Source organism: Plecotus auritus (genome assembly GCF_963455305.1).
Source record: "Plecotus auritus genome assembly, chromosome: 3".
Taxonomy (NCBI): Eukaryota; Metazoa; Chordata; class Mammalia; order Chiroptera; family Vespertilionidae; genus Plecotus; species Plecotus auritus.
In genome coordinates, this window is record NC_137772.1 from 106203219 (window position 1) to 106229139 (window position 25921).

Genomic DNA, 25921 nt, shown 5'->3' on the forward strand with positions numbered 1-25921 from the left:
TTAAAAGATGAATTCCACCTACGAATACGATTCCTTGCTGTTGCTGTAATGCTTAAAGCCTTTCACCTCTCACCTTGAGGAATATCCTGCTAGAGATGGACTTTCTTTATACCATTTTAAAGCTCTTTTATTGATCCTCTACTTCTACAGGTACATAAAGTCAACCTACAGATTGACTGAAAAGAGACTGACAACTTTGTATTAAAAGATGGTCACTGTACCTTTCAATGTTCTTTGTATCAAAGAAAGATAGCTGTGTTCCAAGGTCAAAGTTTAACTTTACACTCGTTTTACAACTTACGTGTTTGGTTTTTTGTTTGTTTGTTTTAATGGCGAGAGAGTGTAGCTCTGAAAATTAAAGTGACTTCTTAACCTTAGTAAAGGTGAGCCCAAAAGAACTGCCAGTGTTTTGGATAACCATTTATTCAGCTCCGCCCATTTTTTGTTTGTTGCTTGGATCTGCACCACCTCAAATTTGTCTACCTAACTAATCATCTCAAGTACATGTATGTTAGCCACTCAGTTAGCCAACCTTGTCCTTCAACAAAGTAGTTCATAACATACTCAAAAGCTCATACTACCCAGTTTGTCTCACTATATATGAAATATCTACCATATATAGGCCTTCTTCTCTTACATGTTTATTGTCTACACTCCATGTATTCACTTTATACTGGTAACTTGGTACAGTATACAGTATTGAATTAGTAGTTCTAATCAAAATATTTATGCTGGTGAATGTATATTTGCTGATGAAAATGTTCTATTAATTGGCCAATATTTCTAGATTTTGCTGTATAAGCACATATGTACAACTCCTTTGGGGATACTTTTTAATTGAAGGCAGGAAAAGTCATCATGGAATAGTAATGCCATAACTGAACCATGAGACCATTTCCCCATTTTATAACTTGCTCTCAAGCCTTCCTCTTAACTTTAACAAACATTTATAATTTTATTTATTTCAATCTTTATCTATGAATTGTAGGCTAGCCCTCCAGTCCCACTTTCAAATACCCCCTAAACTCTAAGTCATCCACCTCCCAAGGAAAAAAGCCTTTCAAAAAAAAATTTTTTTTTTTTGCTCCCTGCTCCTTCTGTACTTCTTGCTTATGGTAGTGCTTGTTGTCCCCATGTCTGACCAATATATGCTATTTTTTCCAAGAAAACTGTCAAAATCATCCAAGTTGAAATTAAGCATTATGACCTTTCTTAGTCACACATTTCCATCCTATTAATGTCAACTAATTTATGTAACTCTACAGCAAACATGATACGAACTCCCAAGTTAGATGAATTCAAGTCCCAGTTCCGCCACTTACTGAGTGAAAAACCTTGGGCTAGTAACTGAGTCTTTTCATTTTTTATCTATCACATGAGTTAACAATAACTAATTCAGAGTTGTTAGGAGAATTGAATGAGATAGTGTATATAGAAGTTATTGTAAATAATAAGGCTCAATGTAAATGTTGGGTAATCTAGAGATTGGATTAATGTATGGAACACGTGGAAGGTATAGATGATGTCTTGTTCATTATTGTAAATTCCTGAGTGCAAACACCATCCTTTGCACTGATGAGGAAAATCAAAGAAGTGAATTTGATTATGAAATCCTTGCCAGAACCAAAAAAGGAAAAACTCAACCTGTTTAAGACACACACTTACAAGATATATGCTTTATCCATTTATAGCCAGAGTTATTTATAGCATCATTAGGAAATTTGGCTATTTGAGCTTATGACTAAAGTTATACAAAATCATTTTTATAATTACATCTTAAATTTTTAAATATGGGTGTGCTTTTTATTTAGAAACTATACAAGGACAGAGTGTTATCAGACTGCTTTATTTTCAATATCACTAAAAAAATTGGAGTTTACCTGTTTGTTTTAATAATACTTTTGTTAACACTTAGAAATAGTTGCAACGAAAGTGATTATATAATTTTTGAAGGTTGGTAAGTCTTCCAAAATTGCCTCTACTGTGTTCTCATTGTCAAGGTTAGTGTTTTGTTTTTCTTTTAATTCATATTGTTTAAAACTAATTAGACAATGTATTAGTTTAGTAAAGGTGTGAGTGTCTGTGGAGTTGGAATCACAGTGGCCTTTTTCAAAATACTGAGAGTACTATTTATAATCTGCATTTTTTTATCCATTTGTTGTCATTTTCTTGGAACAAAGAATTGAGCATTTGTTTATATTTTTCTTATCATAGTACTTGTAAAAATTATGATTTTTTTGTTACATGGAGGTTTTATTTTGACTGTTCATTTAAAACATTAGTCTGTGAGTAATGAATATAACTGCATGTTTTTCCTAATTTTTACTTCAAGTTATTATGTATTTAAAAACTCTTAATGCACATAATATATGGTGAATGATTCTTTATATAGCCACTTCAAATAGCCTTGTAGTCTAATCATCCTTTATATAGCCTTACAGTTTAAATCTAAATTCATATGGAGTACATATCTTAATTATGATCTTCTTGCTATGCATAGTCCTTTGGCCTTTTACTTAGTTTTTCTGTGTCAGAATTTCAAATAGTTGAGTAGCCAATAGATAATAAATGTCCCATTTAGCTTCTTTCTGCCTCTCTAGCTCCGGAGCATGAGAATTGCTGATCAGACCAATTGTCTCTTAAATGAGCTTCTCACATCTGCCTCTTATTTCATTAGTTAACTGTCTGCTCAAAGATCTGATAAGATGGAATGCTAGTGCCTTTTTACAGCTTGTTCTATCTGTACAATAAAGGCAGGGTCATTAGCAAAGTGGGCGCAAAAGGGTACTTATCACGCCCTACAACAAATATACATGCTAGTGTCTAGAAAGCAGTTGAAACTGTTTATTGAAATCACCTTAAGAATACAAAAATTACTGGTTTTGCTTCAAGTCTCCATTTAGCGACCACTAATATAAGATGATGGCATTTCTTACTGTAAAAAGCTTTTAATGATTACATTTGTCCTCATATAAAAAGAAAAAAATATAACAAGTTAATTTAAAAAAACAGTGACAAACTTTTAAAAGTATACTATAAGTTAGCAAATATCATTATTAGTATACTGTCATCCAGAGTTTATTACTTCTTGGTTAATCTTCCTCTGTGGACACTTTTAAAAAGTACCAATCATGATCTGCTTTGTTACATGTTATAGCAGTTATAATTATTATTGGAAAAAGTATGGATGATTGCTTAATGTTTATAGGAATAATATTTTCTTGCCTACAGAATGAGGATAAAAATAGTATATAACAGAGTTTAAATGAAAATTAAATGAGACTATGCACCTAAGGCACTTACCACATAGTGCCCAGCACATAGTAAGTGATCAATGAATAGTAGCCATTATTTTGTAAATATTTAATTCCTTTTTCCCCCCTGATATCTGTTCAGAGACTTTGGAAGCAGAACACTGGAAGATTTTATAAGTGTTGTGTAATATGTTAATTGTGTGAAATTCTATTTTTAATATATTTAAAATCATTTAACAACTGACAACCAATGCAAAATTACCTATTTGCAAATTATTTTAATTTTTCCTTTTGGAAGAAAATTTAGGTAGATCTTCAATGATTATTGTTCTGTGCTTCAGGAAAGAATCACATAACAACTGTCATTGTAATGAAAGTAGGTCTAATTACCTCATCAATTTTGATAACTATTCCCACCTTATTTAAATATAAGAAATGCCTTGACCAAATAATCCAAACATGAAGTCAATTTTTAGTATTTTTCACATCGTGAATACCTGCATATTTAAAAATTAATGCTATAAAACATGTCAATGGTAAAGGCAAGATAAGTAGTGAAGGAAGGAGACTTGAATTTGGGTGGTAAACACACAATACAATATACAAATGATGTATTGTAGAATTGTATACCTGAAACCTAAGTAATTTTATTAACCAATGTCACCCTAATAAATTCAATAAAGTATATATTAGTGAATGTGTCCATTTATGTTATTTTAGGCATTCTAAAGTTAAAACTATATCATGAATTAACTTGGAATGATAATGTGTCTACCATTGTAATTTCATTTTGTTTTAACCCTCCTTTGTTACAGGCCTTGTTTGTATGAAGTCCAGTACTTCTGTGGTTGAGCTTGTTATGCTGCTTTGTTCTCAGGTACGAAATCTCATTCACTTGATCTTTTTGTATGTCTCTAACAGTAGAATGATTATGCATATATATGTATATGTTTATATATTTTAAATTTTCATCTATCATCCCATAGATGAATAAAGTAATTTATATTGAGATATACTTATATGTAGATGATCTTACCACGTAAATTTGACTTAGTCTCCCTCCCCCTTCTTCTACTCTCTGTAGCTTTCTTATTCTTTCCCACCCTTCCTATCCTGCTATTGTTCCCTATCTTTTTATATCTATATATATATATATATATATATATATATATATATATATATACAAAATTTGTTATTTATATTTTTATATCCCATCTTTTAAAGATGATACAATAGAATTTATCATTTTAATTTTTATTATTAATTACACGATTTCTTCTCTGTTAGATTAGAGATAATGAAAATTAAGTGTTTTTTTTTTATGCAATAGCCAAAGTATAAATACAGCTCATCAGTGGGTTGTCTTTGATATGATACCTTTCTGTTTTCTTTTTTTAAGTGGAATTTGTATATTTCAGTGTAAATTCTACAAATCTACTTATCCTTTTCTTTAGTAATCAGAATTAAAAATATAATAGTAATTGTTGGATATTGTTTCTTCCTAGCAATTATAATAAAATTAAGCATATATATCTTACATTTTTCTGATAACTAAATTGGGTACCTAATGGTCTTTATTCTCACCAGCTCTTTCAAGTATGTTTGTGATGCTGATTTTTATTTAAGTACAAATATTTTGTAATATGAGAATGAGAAAAGAGGTTACTTATGTTTTATAATAAGTATTATTACATTTATTCCTAGTTTCCTCAACAGAAAGAAAATTACATTTAAACAGTTTCTAGTTATTGACCTGAGGTTTGCCTAAAGGCTAACTCGCAAATAAAAAAACAATATGGCTTCAGTAGATCCTGTAAAACATCAGCAAAAATAAACCAAAAACTTACCGATTGATTTCCAGTCTTCAGGTTTACTTTCTTCAAGAATATGTTCATAGGGAAATCATTAGGTCCATTTCCCCCTTTTCAGCCAGCAAGAATTTTAATAAGACATTAAAGAAAACAGCATCCCCAGCAGGAGTTCATCTTCAAGGCATTTGAAAATTGTTACCTAATACCCAAGTCCTGAGTTCGAGAGACATTCTGAGAGATCTATCTGGACCTTTTAGGATCTTAATGATGCACATTTAAAAAAAAAAATGCTTTTATGAAAAAATAGCTTTAAATTTCTTTTTCCTTAGCTCTGGTTTTCACTGCAGTTCAGAGAAATAAAGAGGAGTGTAGCATTAGGGTCTAGTGTCTTTGATGGCCTCATCATCTAATCATAGGTTTAACATTACTCATTTGCTGGCTCCAGGAATTCCTGCCATTAAAGGCCCTAGAGATGAAACTTTGCCTCAGATATTGATTGAAAGGAAGAGTGAGAAATTCAAGCTCTCTATGCTGTGCACTTTCTTTCAGTGTTTCAGCAAAGCAATTATAAGCATGTCTCTCAGTTTGATTTCTAAGTTGATTTTAAAAATAATTCAAAGTGCATTTAAATATTTCAAGTGGTTAATTGATTAGATATACCTCATGGAAGTAACTTAGAAATGTATGTTTGTTTTTTTAAAAAGCTCCAACTGTATTATTTTCTCTTAAGCTGAAAGATTGCTTTTCACAAAATATTTTTAAAGAAGCAGATGAGTAATTTATCTTTTTACAATTCAGGTGGGAGGAGTTAATATTCTACTTTGAAATTATCTTATAAGCCATCAACCATCCTTGTAGATCATTAATTGTTCCATGGATGTATATAAAACCTTGATTTTAAGGACACAAGAAAATGGATATCTTAAAAGTTTCTAAAAATAATCTATCATTGTTCTTTACTAGTCAAATTCAACATGATTTATATTCTAGTTTCACCCATTAGCAGGGCATCCCATAGCAGTAGCAGACTTCTGATGAAGAGAAATAAATATAGTTAATGCTACTGAGGGAGATTGCTTGGCATAGCACTCTCCAAAGCTGGGTTCTCTTCTACATGCCTAATGCATCTCTTGGACAATGGAGCTGATCCCTATAGAATTAGCACAGTTCTGTAGGCTGTGTTTGTGGCAAGGCAGAAGGCAATCCTAAGAAATCTTTTAAGCTGCAGAATTCTGAGTTGTACTTACATTTTATTTTACAATCACCTATTTTAAGTATTGATATTTCCATGTTATTATGATGAGCAGTTATTACTACTAATAAAATAATTAAAAATATGAATGAATACTATATATTTTTTGAGTGGGAATTATAGCTAAGATGTTACCCACAATGTTATTTAATTCTTGGTTAAAATAAGCTTTTAATGCTAATGGAATATTCCAGTATATTTATTTGCTTAAAATGTGCTTTACTTTTTTCCAAATTTATAAACCACTGAAGAATAAAATTTTGTTGAGAATGGGTAGCTAAGGGTTGAAAAAGGAAAGGAAAATGTAACATTTCTTGCAGCCCTTATTTGTCTTTTATTTGCTACAACACATTAAATGCTTTTATTTTTTGTGCTTTTCATTTGGGAAATTTCATGTTAACTACTATGATTATTAAGGATATTAGTTTTCTTTCCTTCTTATCTGAGCTCCTGATTAAACTTACTATTACCAGTGGTTTGCGTGCAAAATATGGTCTGAATTTACGTGAGATCACATTACAAGTGTCTGAAGGTACTTGCCAAGAATAATTCAGTTCATGTGGATAGCCTTTTCAGCTCCAAAGGACATGCCATCCAGTCTACCAACCCCTCCCTGCCCCCACCACCAGTGGAATTTTTGGTCTCTGTAGAAAACATACTTTATATTTTAAGAAGCTGTTAGCATTAGCATTATATTGCATTTATTTTTCCAGAAATACCCAAAACATTTTTTACCGTGTTTTGGATACTTTGCTTTTCCATGTAATATTTATGACACAAAAGTAAATATTAATAATTGACTATTCTTATTCTCTTTTAATTTATATTAAAGTTGCACTTAGCATCTTTTGAAAAATGATTTTCTGTCATTTATAAAATACACTGAAGTAAAAAATTAAAAGAGATATTATTTTGAAAAAAATCAGTGTTTAATAATTTAAATATGATGTTTTCTACAGTTCTTCAGTAATGCTGTATTCTCTAAACTTGCTTTAAGTTTTTAAAATCAGGATTTTACTATATGTGTACCTTATTTTATATTGTGTTCTGATTGTGTTGTGTTCTTTGATGAATAGCAGATTTAGTTTTCAAGTAAACTTTTCTAGGTACTGTAATAGTTTCTAATTATTTCCAGACTTTTTTAGGAAGTCTCCATCAGAGGTACTCCAAGAAAAATGGAGTGATGTTATCCCATAGGATTTCTTTAAGTTTTCATAAGTAAAGCTTAGCAGATGTCATTAGCATTTTTCTATGCCTTATCTGTCAATAGAAAATGTTTTATAAGTTGGGAAACTTATGTAAAAATAATGTCTCTCAGTATTTAAGTACTTGCTGACTTAAAGCACTGATTAAGCAAATGTAAGCTTAATAAATTATTTTTAGTCTTATTAAAAACCCAAACATGGATAAGTGACATAAAGCAGAAGTCAGCTTTGCAAGTCTCCCTAGGATCTGTGTATGAAGTTATTAACATGAATTATTTTGTGGTTTTGTTTGCCTTTCTTCTTTTCTAAATACTTTATATATTTAAAAAAAGGATTTTAGTGACTTCACTGATGTGATCAAGGCCATAACCCAGCACTTAAAAATGAACCACAACTGAAGAGCACTCTTCCTTTTTAAAATGATTTGGCCTTTGAACATTTAAATTTTTCTTCAATATGATACAGTTTAGTCAGATGGTATGAAGCAGAAAGTCATACTTTTCATCTAATTATAATAAATCTAACATTGAAGTACAAAGACACAGATAAGATGAATATGATGGCTACTAAAGACTATTTACTCATGAGTACTCAGTATTGAAAAGATTTTGGGGGTGTATAATAAGATTATGAGTGTAAGAAAACTAGGGATGGACTAGATTATTTTTTAAAGCATCTTCAGAAGTAAATCCTATTTATCATGAAGAAGTTATATCACATTTAATTATGTAATTATTTTGTGACTTTTTTAGCATTGTGATGGTTACTAAAGATTTATTAATATATTCTTCTATTTCTTAATGAGTCTAGTGTTCATCTACAAAGTTGCCCATTATGTAGCTCAATTTGAAATCAATAAAGAAAAAAACTATGGCATGGTATTTTAAATCGAATGTATTTAAATTCTATATATGTATGGTTTCAAACATTGATCCTGTAAACCAAGAATAAGATTTTGTGGAAGGTTTTACTGAGATAGTCTAAAGACAGACCCCTTAAAGCTAATAGGCATTCTATCAACATTAGTAGGGAAGGAGGTTCAGTCTTAGGAAATAGTCTGAACAAAGGTCTGGAGACAAGTGAACCTGTAATGTGCTCAGACCAGTGACCAGAATCATTGGAGGCACATCAGAAATTAAGTAACCAGATTATATTTATTTGGGCTTGTTTGGTTATGTGGGGAATTATCCATTTTCAGGCTATGCATGAAACAGTACTTTCCTTGAGGTATCTATACTAATAATAGGGTAATATGCTAATTAGACCGGATATACGGACGTCTTCTGACGTCCTTCCAGACAAAGCCACGATGGCGGGGCCGATGCAGAGGCAGTTAGGGGCGATCAGGCTGGCAGGGGAGAGCGGTTAGGGGCTATCAGGCCAGCAGGGGAGAGTGGTTAGGGGCCATCAGGCCAGCAGGCAGAGGTGGTTAGGGGTGTCAGGCAGGCAGGCAAAGGCGGTTAGGGGCGATCAGGCAGGCAGGCAGAGGGGTTAGGGGAGATCAGGCAGGCAGGCAGGTGAGCGGTTAGGAGCCAGTGGTCCTGGATTGCAGGAGGGATGTCCGACTGCTGGTTTAAGGGTCCCAGATTGGAGAGGGTGCAGGCCAGGCTGAGGGACCCCATCCCCATCCCATGCACGAATTTTGTGCACCAGGCCCCTAGTTTTTAGTATAAAATATTGTAGTGTATTAGTAGGACAGAATTGAAGTTGATAAGAAATTTCTAACTTATAAATAGTATTGAGCGTTTTGTGGGTTTTGCCTTCATAGGCATGCCTCTATTTTTAGAAGGAATGAAGATAAAGTTTCATTCCTGAATATCTAACAAGTTCCTGCCTTTTTCTCTGGAAGATGCCTGACCCCAACTCTCATCTGTGCTATAATATCATATCAAAGTTAAAGGAACGAAATGGGCATTTAAAATTTTGGAGTTGCAATGATTGTATCATCTCTATTGCCATAAAGTTTGTAACATCCCTAAGTATAAATAAAAGTTAAGCTGAAGATTGAAAATGTGGTGATGAATAAATATCATTTTCAACTTGGGTCATAATAATTATTTTAAATTATTAGACATTATCCAAGAAAATATAGATATTTTGGAGGGAAAAAAAGAGGTTATAATCAGAAAAATTCTATTTATTGTATCTTGGGGAGAATGCCTACTGAACAAATCTAATAGGAGGGTAGACTCAGCTATTTATTAGCTATAGCATCCCTCTATGAAAATTTAATCAAAGATGTAAAAAGCATAAAATTCAAATTAATTTTTATCATTTATGTGAGGTCTTCTATTGTTGATTTCTTTTACTTCAACTGGAGAAGTTAGGAGGTATAATAAATTTTGAGTCAGTCACTTTTATGTTATACAATATTTTTCTAAGCAACCTATAATGTATGTGATCTAACACTTTCATTCTTATATATTGAATAGTTCATATTCAACCCAAAGTATAAACAGAGAAGGAAAATGATGGATGAACAGTAGTTCTGAGTTCATCTGTGTGACAAGGGTTAAATATAAAAATGAGAAATGACAGTCCTATTCTAATGTCTGAATTATAATTCTACTAAAATTGGGACAAAAAGAAATCAGTAAGCCTTGGCCACTTGTAGGTTAATCCTAAAGAGTGCTATAGTTTCTGTGGTAAAGGAGGAATGTAGCATATTCTAAAGGTTTAGATTTCCCTGCATCACTGACATCAGACTCCTCCCTGACCTAAAAGCCTTTTCTATACTTTGCCACAATATCCTCCCCTTTCCTTCTTCCCAGCTATTTTGGTTTGTTTCCCCTCAATTTTATTTTTCCACATTTATATTATATAAATTCTTCGGGTACATTATAACAACTTTGAAAAATAGTGTAAACAATGTTTATATGGGGTGTCCCAAATGTATACATACATTTTGAATAATTTTAAAGGCAGTGTTTATTTATTTTTCAAAAATATATATATATTGATTTCAGAGAGGAAGGGAAAGAGAGAGATAGAAACATCAATGATGAGAGAGAATCATTGATTGGCTGCCTCCTACACGCCCCATACTAGGGATCGAGTCTGCAACCTAGGCATGTGCCCTGACCTGGAATCGAACCTTGACCTCCTGGTTCATAGGTCTACGCTCAACCATGGAGCCACTCCGGCCTGGCGTAAAGGCGATGTTTAGTAAAATACATTTCATTTTCAAAATTGAGCTATCAGCTGTTACAGTGTGTATAAATATTTTGGGACACCCTGTATATTTCACATTCCTACAACTATTATATATATTAGTAGGACAAGGGAATGTATATTCTCTTGTTTTTTTGATAGATTTTTTTTCTTTGTCCTATGTATATTTCAACATACTTTATTTTTACTAGCTATCATATAATGAGTAACTTTGGTGTCCTCATTTTCTTCAATTGCACATTTCCTCATGATCATGTTTTCTGTGGTTTTGTTGTTTAAATGATTATAGATTCACAAGAAATTTTAAAAATAATAAATAGTCTTCCTCAAATAATGCTATCTTACATAAATATGATACAGTATCAAAACCAAGAAATTGATATTAGTAAAATACTGTTAACTAGACTGCAGACATTATTCAGCTTCCAATATTTTGAAATTCATTCGTGTGTGCATCTAGAGATCAATGCAATTTCATTGTATTGATGTAATTACCACCTCTATCAAAATACAGGATCATTACTATTACTTCATGTCTTCCCAGTTATTTCAAACTCTTTTTTTTTTCCATGAAGCTTCTCTAGTTTATTATTATACTAGGGGCCCAGTGCACGAATTTGTGCAACTTGAAAGGAACTGTGGGCCGTGAGGCTGCACTGGGCACAGAGGCAGGTCTTGGCCCATCCTCTGCGCCCCCACCTGGCCCCTCCCACCATGGCCCTGGTCCCCTGTCTGCTGGCAGCCCCACTCCTGCCACCGCTGCTCCCATGTGCTGACAGTGCTGGCCCTGCTCGCATCTGCTGATGGCACTGAGCGATTAGGGCCCACGCCAGCAGCGGGTGTGAGTGGGACTGACGCCATCGGTGGATGCGAGAGGTGGCTGCTGCCTGGATCACCCCTCAGGAGCAGGGGGTGGTGGAGAAGCCCTCAGGGGCAATTGGGGCCAGCATTTGCAGCTCACACCCACTGACGGTGCTGAGTGATCAGGGCCGGCACTGGGTGCCAGCAGCGGGTATGAGCAGGGCCGGCACCAGCAGCAGGTGCAAGCATGGGGCGGGACTGTGGTTCACGGGAGCAAAGAATTTTCAGTAACAACCAGAGGCTCACTCCAATGACAGCAACTGGCGCCCTGCCTTGGTCTGGTGCCCCCGCTCACCTGCTCCACCATTCCGCCACATCAGACACCCACCATGTTCCGCCCTCTCCTGCCTTCTGCCAACACCTGCCATGTTCCATGTGTGCCCCCTAGTGGTCAACACATGTCACAGAGACTGGTTGTTTGGTTGTTCCGTTGTTTCGCCATTTGGTCTTTTGCATATTAGGCTTTTATTATATAGGATGGTTCTACTCATTCCATCATTCCCCTTAGCATTTAAAGTACATATATCTAGATAGTAAATATATATACTTGTACATGTTTACATGTTTTAATTGGATAACCTTATAGGTGATAAAGGCATGATTTTCTTATTCATTACATTGGAATTTCTTTTAGAATAAGTATCATATCCAATATATCCTCTCTTTTTAAACCATTCTATTTAGCCAATAAATAAAATAAGTATTATATAGACTTGTCACCATATTTATTTAACATTTATTGAGAGCATTTTCATAGAATGTTTATTTAAAACTATCCAAAAGGAAAAACTACTTAAGGATAGCACAAAAACCTTAAGTTTTCCAAGGTCACTTTATAGATATTTTTTAAAATTATGCTACACATTTACACCATAACAAAGTTTATTTTTCTGTTGCCAATGATGTCTTCTGTTTTTCTCATTATTGTGTCATCCAAACCTAGAACAATGTTCAGCACATAGTACAGATATTTATTAATTACTTATTGAGTTAATTCATGAGTAAAAGAAAAACAGTCCTCAATATTATTTGATTATTTTTTAAAATTGTGGTAAAATAGATATTTTTTAAAAGTGCCATTGTAACCTTTTTTTTTTTTTTTTTTTTTTGGTTAAGCCTCACCTGGGGATAATTTTTCCATTGATTTTTAGAGAGAGCGTAAGGGATCGTAAGGGATGCGGGGGCGGGGGGGGAGATGTTAGAGAGACACATGGATTAGTTGCCTTCCTTGCATACCAGACCTGGGATCAGAGTTCCAGCTTGCAACTGAGATAAGTGCCCTTGACAAGAATTAAATTCACAACCCTTCAGTCCACGGCTGACACTCTAACCACGAGCAAAACTGGCTAGTGCTTAACCACTTTTAAGTGGCATTAATTCAGTGGCATTAATTACATTCACAATGTTATATAATCACCACCATTATTTATTTCCAAAAAATTTAACACCCCAAACAAAAACTCTGTACCCACTAAGCAGTTATTCTCTATATGTCTCTCCCCGAAATTCTCTAATTCACATTTTCTCTATGATTTGTCTATTATCAGTATTTGATGAAAGTGAAATCATACCATATTTGTCCTTTGTGTCTGGTTTATTTTTCTTAACATAATATTTTCAAGGTTAATTCCTGTAACATGTATCAGAACTTCATTCCTTTTATGGTTGAATGATACTCTATTCTTTGTAAAGTTCTATATTTTATATATCCATTAATCTTTGATAGACACAGGCTGTTTTTACTTTTTGACCATTGTAAATAATGCTGCTATTAACATTGGCCTACAAGGATCTATTTGAGTTTATATTTTCAATTCTTGTAGGCTTATGCCTAGGAATGGAATTTCTGAATCATGTGCTAATTCTATGTTTAACTTTTCAAGGATTTGCCAACCAGTTTTCCACAACAGTTGCCCCATTTTACATCTTCATGAGGAATGGACATGTTTTCCAATTATTTCATATCATCTCCAACACTTACCTCTTTTTTTTATGTTTTAATTTGTTGCTGTTGTTTTTCATTTTAGTCATCCTAGTAAGTGTGAAGTGATGTCTTCTGGTTTTGATGTGTATTTCCATAAGACTAATGTTGCATCTTCTAATGTATTGGCCATGTGAATGTTTTATTTGGAGAACTGTCTATTCCAGTTATTTCCCAATTTTTAAATTGGGTTTTTATTGTTGAGTTGTACATGTTTTTAATTTATATTAATTATTAAACCCTTATCAAGTATATGATATGAAGAGATTGTCTCCCATTCTGTGGGTTATTTTCATTTTCTTGATGTAGTGTTTTTGCACAAAAGTTTTTAACTTTAATAATGTCCAATTTATCTGTTTTTGTTATTGTTACCTGTGCTTTGATATCCTACTTAATATAAGTCATTATTATCTCATGTATATGGGTATATACATATATATATTTATAAGTATATTTATGTTTTAAATTTATTTGCATAATTTAGTAATCTACTGAGATCCTGGAAATCCTTTTTTTTGTTGTTGTTGTTGTGGTTAATCCTCACCCGAGGATATTTTCCATTGATTTTTTTTAGAGAGAGTGTAAGGGAGGGTGAGAGACAGATAGAGAGAAACATGTATGTGAGAGAGACACATCGATTGGTTGCGTCCCACACGTACCATGACCAGGGCCAATGTTAGAGCCTGCATCCGAGGTACATGTCCTTGACTGGAATCGAGGCAGGTACTCTTCAGTCTATGGGTGGAGGCTCAAGCCACTGAGCCAGACCAGCTAGGGCCTGGGGAATCCTCTTTATATTTATGTGATACACCAAGTTTTCTTTTAGTAACCAACTAGATATATTTGCATATTTCCTAATGGTTTTTCTATGATTGACTTTCATATCAGTAATCTTTTTGAACTTATAATTGATTATTCATTTCTTACATTCAGTTTTTCCTGTCATGCTTTTAGTAAGATATTCATAAAAAATAAACAATAAAAATGAGAAAAGTGAAAAAAAACCATGGTGGGGGAGAGGTAAAAGCATTTACTCACCACCTCCCACAGCCACATCAAATTTACAACTAAAATTCAGAACAACCATCATTCAGAACCACCTGAAAGCTGGCTGGATGCAAATCCTACAACTAAAGAAGTAAAGACAAAAGCACACTGAGACTGGTAGGAGAGGCAGAAGTGCTGGCCAGGCTGGTCTGACACCCACATGTGCAGGTTTTTTTTAATTGGGAGGGAGATCATCCCTGCAGAGACTGCCCTTGAGGAGTTAGGGTACCCAGGTTTCCAGAGCTGGGAAGAGAAGTCCCTATAACTTTGGGCTGTAAAAACCTACAGGGATTGTGGTTGAGTGACACAGAGGATGATGCTAGAGACCTGGGCTGACTGGAGACATATCTGAGTCTTCATCAGCCTGGCTCACAGTTTCCTCTGACCTGGTAATTCCCTGAGACCCTGCTCCATCCAATTTGCAATCCCACCCAAGCTGTTTGCAGCAGCTTATCCATATGAATGCACTACTGGCTCAGGCTTCAGACTTTCCTAAAATCTCTCAAAACAAGCTGCAAACAAGGTGTCACCATGCCCCAAAACTATCAATAAAAGGCCCAAGACCTGACACTAGCACCAGCCTCCTTTGCTTTACAGCTGGACCTCACCTGGGCACTTCCAAACCCAATACAAATAGCAGTCATGTGCAGATCTCTCTGTAAGTCCTCCCTGGAAGCCCTAGACCGAATGTACCTGATGGACAGCTTCAGACCATACCAGATTACAACTCTACACATCCATAAGCGACACAATCAAGGAGCAGACTCAGTGAGCACCAAAGCCCCACTAAAGCAAGTACTGCTCCATAGGGGTGTTTCCTGCACATCTTTCTTACTATAGTCGCAGCTGGTCCGCACAGCCAATTGGCCAGAAAGTGACACCAAAAGTAGTCAAGGCTCAACACAACTATGCACACAAGGTCACACAGGGGTGCACCTAGACTGTCCAGCTCAGGTGACTGGGGAGGCTGAGCCACTGGGCCCTACAGGACACCTAATATACAAGGCCACTCTTAACAACTCCAGGAGACATAGCAGCTCTATCCAATACATAGAAACAAACACAGGGAAACAGCCAAAATGCAGAGACAAAGAGACATGTCACAAATGAAAAAATAGAAGCAAGCAAACTACTGCATACAGAATTTCTGAATGACAGAAATGTCTATAACCAGGAGTTCAAAACCCTGGTTATAAGGTTACTCAAGGGTCTTAGTGAGATTTTTAAGGATCTTAGTGAGAATGTCAAAGACATGAAAAAGGAACAGTCAGAAATTAAGCTTACACTAACTGAAATAAAGAATAATTTACAGGGATTCAACAGTAGAGTAGAAGATTCTGAGAATCAAATCAACAATTTGGAATATGAGGAAGCAAAAAACACCCAATAAGAAGAGCAAAAAGGAAAAAGAACCTAAATATATGAAGATAGTAGTGTAAGAAGCCTCTGGGACAACTTCAAGTCTACCAACATTTGCATTATGGGGGTGCCAGAAGGAGAAGAGAGAGAGCAAGATATTGAAAAACATATTTGAAGAAATAATGACAAAACTTTCCCTACCTGGTTAAAAGAAATAAACTTACAAGTCCAGAAAGCACAGAGATTCCTAAACAAGAGGAACACAAAGAGGCCCACACCAAGACACATCATAATTAAAATGTCAAGGGTTAAACACAGAATCTTAAAAGCAGCAAGAGAGAAGTAGTTACCTGCAAGGGAGCACCCATATGACTGTCAGCTGATTTCTCAACAGAAACTTTGCAGGCCATAAGGGAGTGACAAGAAATATTCAAAGTGATGAATAGCAAGAACCTACAACCAAGATTACCCAGAAAAGCTATCATTTAGAATTGAAGGTCAGATAAAGAGCCTCACAAACAAGAAAAAGCTAAAGGAGTTCATCACCACCAAACCAGGATTATATGAAATGCTGAAGGGTATTCTTTAAGAACAGGAATAAGAAGAAGAAAAAAAAGATTAAAAATATGAACAATAAAATTGCAATACATACATATCGATCAACAGTTGAATCTAAAAATCAAAATAAGGAATCTAATGAACAAAATAAACTGGTGAATAAAATAGAATCAGAGGCATGAAAACATGGAACAGACTGACAAGTTTCAGAGGGAAAGGGGAATGGGGGGGGCAGGAATGAAGGATCTTATAATGAAAGATCTTATATGCATACTAGAGACCTGATGCATGAAATTCATGCAAGGTCCTCGACCCTCACAGCCAGGGCAGCTTGCCTCTGCCCTCGCAGCTGTGGCTTCCTCCGGAAGGTCGTTTGGCTGTTTGGACTAATTAGCATATTACACTTTTATTATTATAGATATGCATTACCTATGGTCACAGACAATAGGATGGTGAAAGCCTGGGACATGGCAGGAACTGGGTAGAGGAGGCAATGGAAGTAAAAAAGAAGGGCATCTGTAATACTCTCAATAATAAAGATTTAAAATTTTAAAAAGATGAGAAAAGATAACTTTGAATACTTCCATATGTTCTTCTTAGTTTATATATATATATCTTTATGTATATGTACATATATACATATATATATAAAGCGTTACTCATCTGTTTGTCTTTCTACATAATGTATTTTTGCTTTAGCCCATGTACTTATTAACTTTTCTAACTTATTGCACAGAATTTATAAGCTTGCCAGTTTAAATGAACATTCATTATGAAAAATTTTGCAGAATATATCTACTTATTTTAGAGGCAGTTTAAGATAAGTAGACATTAGGATACAGAAAGTAAAAAACCAGTTCTGGAGTTCCAGAAGACTTAAGATCTCAATTTTACCTTTTATTTTTACCTTGGAATATTTTTCATATTTTGAAAAATTTTGACATGGATTGAGTCTCCAAGGATACTAAATTGTTTTTGTTTTTTTTAATTTTATACAAAGCAAAAGAGAATGAGAAATGTGCATTAGCTGCCATTGAGGAGGGAAAACTGTAGGGAAAAAAGAAATTACATCCTGGATCTGAGATTTCTACTAGGTCGTCTAACTACCATAAAATGATTGTGAAGAAAACATCGGGATTTCATTGTCATCCTTCTGGAACTTATTTGTCTTCAAAGTTTTTCGTTTCAAAGGATCCTTAACTTGATATCCAGTTCTCTGAAAAAGTCCTTCATCTTTAGGAAATTTTATGCATCCATGTAGAAGAGTTAAAGAATTGTGACAAAACTGTCTAAAGCCTTGACAGTTCTCTGCAGACATTTAAACCCAGTTTAGTATGTTTCCTTGTGAAAATAAGAATTCAATGCCTATGCGTAACCTATCTTTTCTTATGGCTGTTCATTTTCATTAATAGTGGGGTGAGTGTGTGTGTGTGTGTGTGTGTGTGTGTGTGTGTGTGTGTGTGTGTGTTTTCTGAAATGGCAGAAGACTTTCTGGAATGATTTGTAGATAAGATTTTAAAATAATACTTTTTTTGCTGTCATTGCCAAGCAGTTATCTTTATTGAAATGACAATTATTTTTATCTCCTTGTATACATTCTCATGTATGCCTTTTCATTGTTTTAAATAATTTCTCTAAGCCTACATGTAAGAGAATTGTTAGTGAGTTAGGACGGTAATTAAAGTATTCATTCCCTGTGTAGCTATCCCATTTGTTAATTCTCATGGTACTTTATACCTGAGGAACCACAGCAAACAAATATTCAAAACTCCTCTATGCTTTGTACTTTAGTTGTCACAAAGTTTTACATTTCTCCCTTTTCAGTATTTTCCCAAATTATTTTTGAAACTCCTAGAATCACAATGATGTGCATTTAAGAAAACAAAACCAAAATTGCTTCAGTGTAAAAGCATATAATCATGGCCTAACCTAATTCATTACTCACATTTTAATACATTCATTATAAGCTAACACGTTCAGTCTTAAAAATAACATTTATCATAACGAAATACCATGTTAGAGTTTCAAAGGATCTTAAGAGTGGCCTTAGTTTAGAGATGTGTGTATTTTAATAATTATGACATAAATTTTTATGTAATTTATAATACAATAGTATACTATTTTACAAAGGAAGTTTAATTGAACAATTTTTAGGAAAATATACACATCGCTTTATGACAACTATATTACCCAACTTTATGTACTTGGGGATTTTATGAGTGCAGACTTGTCTAGAAGGAGAACTGACCTAGATCAGTGGTTTTGAACACTATCTTCACATTAAAATTATTTGGGAAGCTTTAAAATAATACTGTTTCCTGGGCCCTATTCTTAGATATTTTTCTGATATAATTGGTACATTTTAACAACTCCCCTGTTGATTCTTTTGTTCAGGCAAAATTGGGAACCACAGATTTAAGTGATTTCATAGATTTGTGAGGACTAAATCATTCAACAAAAAAAATAACATTGAGAACATACAGTATGCCAGTCACTTGCTACTTACTGGGTATACATAGTTAAATAAAACAAGATCCTTCCTTTCATTAAGGAGTTTATGATCTAGTGGGGGGACATATGTATAAGTAGATCACTGCAAAATATAAATAATTATAGTTAAGAGGGAATGTCCTCTGATTAATAAAAATACAAAATATTAAGTGCTGAAGAAATAATAACTCTAGGTTGATCCTATTTCCCATTTCCAAAGTTTTAAAGTTATTTCATTGACACACTTAAAGATTTATTACTTAGCCAGCATGAACTCTTAATATTGCCCTTTTCCATAGGAATAAGGAATAAAAAATTCATCTATAGCTTGGGATAACTGAAGAATATGCTAGTTACATTTTTCCTGTAGGATACTATTTTTCCCATTCCACTTTTTTTCCTTTGTACTTATTAATTTTTGTTGACTGCTCAATTCTGTGTACCATATTTTACCAAGGATGTAAAGAAATTGGATTTTCATCTAAATGCTCTCAAAAGTTGTGCTACTTTCACAACTGTCATTCATAAATCTTTAAACAAGAGTTAAAAAACACATTCAATCCTGACATTTTCTGTGGGGAAAAATATACTTGTGAGGAATATTTTGTCCTCCCTTTTGCTCTTTCTCATTTAGTATTTTCTTCATTAGTTGAAAGAAATAAACTTGTATTTTCTTTATTGCCATATGAAATAAATTTGTTTAAAATTCACCAAAATAATTAAAGACTTAAATAAATGTCTTATGCTAACTCCCAGAAAACAGCTGGTGAAAACTCATGTTTATTTATTTATTTATTTATTTTTATTTTTTAATTTTTTTTTTATTAAGGTATTATATGTGTACATATCTTACCATGAAAACTCATGTTTAAAATTTATAGTTTTATTGCTACTTGTGTGGCTTAAATCCTCACTTCTCCAGCTCCTCTACTGAAGCATCTCCCTGGGACACAGTGGGTAACAGGGATGGGTTGAAGGGATACAAACTAACCCACACAACCCATCATAAGCACATTCTTTGTTCTTATATTTTAAATTCATATTTAACTATATCCTTTTATTGCTTATAATCGTGAATTAAATTACTTGGCTTTTTTTTTTCTCTTAGGCACTAGGGGGATGAGTTTGTCCAAGGCATTAGTTTATCTCCTGCCTGAGATTTTCATATCTCCTATAACAATTTCAAAAACAAAAGCTTTCACAAACCTCTTTCTTAAGGAAAGGCAATTGGTACCATTTTTGTGACCTTACGAATTGTTCATATTTTAACAGAGATGGCCTTGACAAATTGAAATTGTGTAAATTGGTTATTATAGTTGATGAGAAACTTTAAAAAACATTGAAAAACTAAATTACACTCTAATATTAGGTAGAATACACTTTGGCTCTTCCTTGGGTCAAGGCCTGCAGAACTAGTCTTGTACTTCCAACCATAGCACTTTAGTGCATAACTCAGTAGGCTTCTGTGTCATAGAAAAACATATTTATGTTTGGCAAGCAAATAAGTAATAGAAATTGAAAAAAACTATACCAGGGAGTATAATATTCATTAAATTTTAGACATAAGGATATTTTTTCTTTTTTTTTTTTAATATATTTTATTGATTTTTTACAGAGAGGAAGGGAGAGGGATAGAGAGCTGGAAACATCGATGAGAGAGAAACATCGATCAGCTGCCTCCTGCACACCTCCTACTGGGGATGTGCCCGCAACCAAGGTACATGCCCTTGACCGGAATCGAACCCGGGACCCTTCAGTCTGCAGGCCGACCCTCTATCCACTGAGCCAAACCGGTTTCGGCAGGATATTTTTTCTTTGTTTTCCATCCAGTGTCACTAACCTTCTAGAATTAAAGTATTGCTGCCTTAATGCTGTAGTATAGTCTCTGAAAATTATATCGTCTATTTCTTCTGCCCCTACAGTTATCACAGATGAGTAAAATATGGCTCTTTGTTCAAAGATGCAGTACCTAAAGTCTAATCCTATATAATAAAAGGGTAATATGCAAATTGACCAGGTGGAACGACCTGTCACTATGATGCACACTGATCACCAGGGGGCAGATGCTCAACTCAGGAGCTGCCCCCTGGTGGTCAGTGCGCTCCCACAGGGGGAGCTCTGCTCAACCACAAGCCAGCTGATGGCTGCGAGCGCAGCAGCAGTGGCGGGAGCCTCTCTCACCTCCTCGGCAGTGTTAAGGATGTCCGACTCCGTGGGGAGTGGGCCTAAGCTATCAGTTGGACATCCCCCAAGGGCTCCTGGGCTGCCAGAGGGATGTCTGATTGACAGCTTAGGCCCTGTCCCCTGGGAAGTGGGCCTAAGCCGGCAGGTGGACATCCCCCAAGGGGTCCCGGACTGCGAGAGGGCACAGGTCGGGCTCAGGGACCCCCCCCAAGTGCATGAATTTTCATGCACTGGACCTCTAGTCATATTATGTGCACATAAAACATATAAAGAGTAAACTGAGGTTACAGACATATGGAAAATACCATTAAGCAAATTAGTGTTGAACTCCTATATTGGAAAATTGGTATTTCAGCGTATGTTGTTTGAAAATCCTGTATAAGATACGTATTTGAGATTTACTCATGTCTGAGGACAGAAGATCAGGACAGTCAGAGGTAGCAGAAGAGGTAGGTAGATAGGCAGCCTCTTAAACTTCCTGTAAAGGTTTGGAGAAGAACAGAAAATGTCTGAGACAGAAAGAGAGAGGGAAAGAAAGAGGAGAAAGAGAGAGAGAGAGTCCTTTTTTCTTTTTGTAATCAGCATTGCTTTTTCATGTCTTCACAGAAAAAGAACCCACTTGGTCTGTGCTTTCACAGAAGAAACTCTGTGTTAGGTTAGTTAGGAGTATCCTTAACAAGGACATTTTTATAGTATTACAGATGTCCCCCACTTTTTCCCCATTGACCTCCTCCTTCCCACTCCCATCCCCTCCCTAGGCCCACCATTGTCTGTGTCCATGGGTTGTGTATATTTTAAAAGATTACATTACCTGTCACATAGCTTTATATCCTATATAATAAAAGCCTAATATGCTAAGTGTTCAGCCGTCTGGTCATCCATTTTGCCAAAGTGTAATATGCTAATGATATGCTAAGGTTGCTTAACTGCTCGCAATGATGTGCACTGACCACCAGGGGGCAGACAGTCGGCCAGTCGCTATGACGTGCACTGACCACCAGGGAGCAGACGCTCCCACCTGTAGGTTAGCTTGCTGCTGGGCTCTGGCCCATTGGGACTGAGTGAGAGGGATTGGACATGCCCTGGAGTCCTCCTGCAGTCCCTCCCCAGCTGGCCAACCTCCCACACCCCTCCCCAGCCCCGATCGTGCACCAGTGGGGTCCCTAGGCCTGGTTGTATCCTCTTGCAATTTGGGACCCCTCAGGGGATGTTGGAGAGCCGGTTTCGGCCCGATCCCGCAGGCCACGCCAAGGGACTCCAGTGGTGCATGAATTCATGCACTGGGCCTCTAGTCTCTAATAATAACAATGGGGAATTGCATGTGAATGCAGCTTACCCAATAAGTCATTAATAATATTTATTGAGTATTACTTATATGGCTTGGTTTCAGCAGGTGGTAACAATGAAAATTATAATAGTATATAAGATATAAAACCACATTTTTCTCTTCATCATAAAAACAAGAAGCTATCTTTCAAACTCCTACCAAATTTTTTCTTAGCTTTAACTGCAAAATTTTTTGAAAGAGTATATTTCTAGCTACTATATTCTTTAATTACCTTTCATTCATAAACCCAGTTCAGTCAGGCTTTCATCTACTGAATTCTAGCTACCAAGTCCCAGGACCTCACCTGCGTCCTCATCATACCTAACATTTTTCACACGTGGAAAAATTAACAATGTAACAATATACAAGCAAAAGTAATAATAGGTTTCTAATGCCTAATCTGCAAAATTTAGAGAATAAAATGAAAAAGGACACAGTCCCACCAGCACAGAAAGGTTCAGGAAATTTCTCTTGGGCAAGAAGACCTCATCCCTCTTTTTAAAGTAGGAAACTTCGAGAAAATAGCAACTCTAACTTCAGGCCTTTGAGGAGGATAGTTAACTCAAATACAAAGCCTGTCAGTGGCATTCTCATCGAACAAATTAAAGAATTATATTGCCTACTAATCCATAAAAATCAATTCTGGAGGAAAAAATACATGCCTTGCAATAATAAATTTCCATATGTAATTTTTGATAAGTCTTCCATATTCAAAACTTCTCTGTAATCTGATAAAATTAACTATTTCCTTCTTGATAGTCTATTAATCTGCATGCCATACAAGTCTCCTGGTTCTTTAAAGAAACTGTTGGTTTTGTAATAGTTTTGTTACACTATTATAAAAGAAAAAGTTTAATTTTGAAATAATTTTAAAATTTGTGTAGATAGTTTAAAGACATAAAAAGCAAAACAAAAATCAGAACCCTGCTTTACCCCTGATGCACATTTAGTTGAGGCAGCTACTTTGCATTCTTTTAACTCTTTCCCATGTTATTAATCAGTATCCTATATAATAAAGAGGTAATATGCAAATTGACCATCACTCCAACACACAAGATGGCCGCCCCCATGTGGTCAAAGATGGCCACCCCCATGTGAACACAAGATGGCCACCACAAGATGGCCAGCAGGGGAGGGCAGTTGTGGGCAATCAGGCCAGCAGGGGAGGGCAGTTGGGAGGGACCAAGCCTGCAGGGGAGGGCAGTTGGGAGGTACCAGGCCTGCAGGGGAGGGTAGTTATGGGTGACCTGGCCAGCAGAGGAGGGCAGTTGGGGGCAACAAGGCCTGCAGGGGAGGACAGTTGGGGAGGACCCAGGCCTGCAGGGGAGGGCAGTTGGGGGGGGCCAGCCCTGTAGGGGAGGATAGTTGGAGGGGACCAGGCCTGCAAGGGAGAGCAGTTGGGGGCAACCAGGCCTGCAGGGGAGGGCAGTTGGGGGCAACCAGGCCTGCAGGGGAGGGCAATTGGGGCGATCGGGCCAGCAGGGGAGGGCAGTTGGGAGTGACCGGCTGGCAGGGGAGCAGTTAGGTGTCAAGCAGGCTGGCAGGGGAGTGGTTAGGAGGTGATCAGGCTGGCAGGCAGGCAAGCAGTTGGGAGCCAGCAGTCCCGGATTTTGAGAAAGATGTCCGGCAGTTGGCCATCCCCCGAGTGGTCCCAGATTGGAGAGGTTGCAGGCTGGGCTGAGGGACACCCCCTTCCCAGTGCACAAATTTCATGCACCGGGCCTCTATTGCTTTTAATAATTTTGAAGGTATTATTTTCTTTCCTCCTGTCTTTTTGTTTTGGTGTTGAGAAATCTAGTGTCTTTCTCATCCTTGATTCTTTATTTAAATATTATTTTTTCCTGTTAGCCTTTTCCTTAACCCTGGTGTCCTGAAATTTTATGATGATTAGCCTTGCTGGAGATTTAATATCATATGTTTAATTCTTGGGGAAAATTTGAAATTTCTTTGATAATTTCCTCTCATCCATTTTCCCTAATCAGGGGATAGTTGCTACTCAGTGGATATTGGCCTTTCAGCAGAACATCCTCTACTTTTCTTTTTCTCTATTGTTTTCCTTGCATCTCTTAATGTTTTGGTTGTATCTTATTATCTTTCTATTTTCTGGGAATTGTTTTTAACTTTGTTTTTAAAGCTTCTGTTTTGTTTTTTATAATTGCAGTAACTTCGCATATCACCTGTATAATTACAGTGTTATTTTTCCTTGTTTCTTCACTGTCTTTCCTTTTCAGGTTTCCTTTCTTGTTGTATTTTTTTGTTGTTGTTATTCCTTGTATCCTTCTTCTACTCTTGTCTTGATCTCTGTCTTGCATATCAGGTTGCCAGAAGGACTGTAGGTAATGACTTCAAAAGTTATATTAGTAGCTTAGACACAAGCTCCAGCACCTGTACAGCTAGGGCCAGCCAGCTCTCACAAAAGCTCAAGCTTCATGTAACTCTGGGACCTCCTCTGGCTTGAGAACTAAAGACAGTGCCAGCTCTAGAACTAGAGCCAGGTCTAGAACCAGCTGTAGCACTAGAGCCAACTCCAGAGATAGAGGTAATTCCTTCATTAACTAGCACCAGCTGCAGTAGCACCTTTAGAGCTAGGGCCAATTCCAGAACCAGACCTAGATTGAACTTAGGAGCTAGAGCCAGCTTCTGCACTAGCTCCAGAGATAAAGCTAGAGCCAGCTATAGAGCTACAGCCAACTCCAATATGAGCTGTGTATCAGCTTCAAACTTAGTATCAACTCCAGCTCCAGCTCTAGAGCCAGTATCAGTTCCAGATATAGCATCATCTCCATTGTCAATTCTCACACCAGATTTGGCATCAGTACCAAAGTTAGAGTGAGCCCGGAACTAGAACCAATTCTAACACTACTCTTCTGAGCTGGAGCCAGCCTTGCCAGCACTAGCTCCAGCACCAGAGCTTTTCTTTTCCTTCCCTTCCTTAGAATGACATCTGTTTTGTTTTTTGTAGTTTTGTTTTCATATTTATTATTGTTTGTGGTTTACTATATGTGAATTTTACAAATTTAAATATAATTTAACTTTTTAATCATTATAAAAAGAGAATGATATTAATGATTAAAGGGTCTTGTATCTTTTTCTCTGAGCCAGTGTATATAGTGGATTATTTTATTTTGAATAATATTATAGTATTTTTCTTTTATTCTTAAATTCTGGAAGATCTTTTCTTGTCCCATTCAACTGCTCCTTTTTTCCATCTTAAAAATGTGAATGGTTCCCAAGAATCAGCCTGAGTTTTTTTATCTTCTTTCTGTTTATTCTTCTTTGAAGACTTGTCTAATGCTGTGCCTTAGTCAATATTTCTATCTAAAGAATTCCAAATTCTTCATTCCTTTTTTATATGCCATCATCATTCTAAACTCAAATATAAACTGAAGACAACCTTATGATTTTTCCCAAATGTGTACCA

General features: G+C 35.8%; 1 protein-coding gene across 3 annotated transcripts in view; it reads left to right on the forward strand.

Annotated features, from left to right (window-relative positions):
* Positions 1–25921, forward strand: part of NBEA (neurobeachin) — a 954039-nt gene that overhangs the window by 480244 nt on the left and 447874 nt on the right. For all 3 annotated transcript variants that reach the window (XM_080658500.1, XM_080658501.1, XM_080658502.1), the window contains one exon: positions 4070–4131. In XM_080658500.1, coding sequence (XP_080514626.1) covers positions 4070–4131 — 62 coding nt within the window. The remainder of the gene's footprint in view (positions 1–4069; positions 4132–25921) is intronic.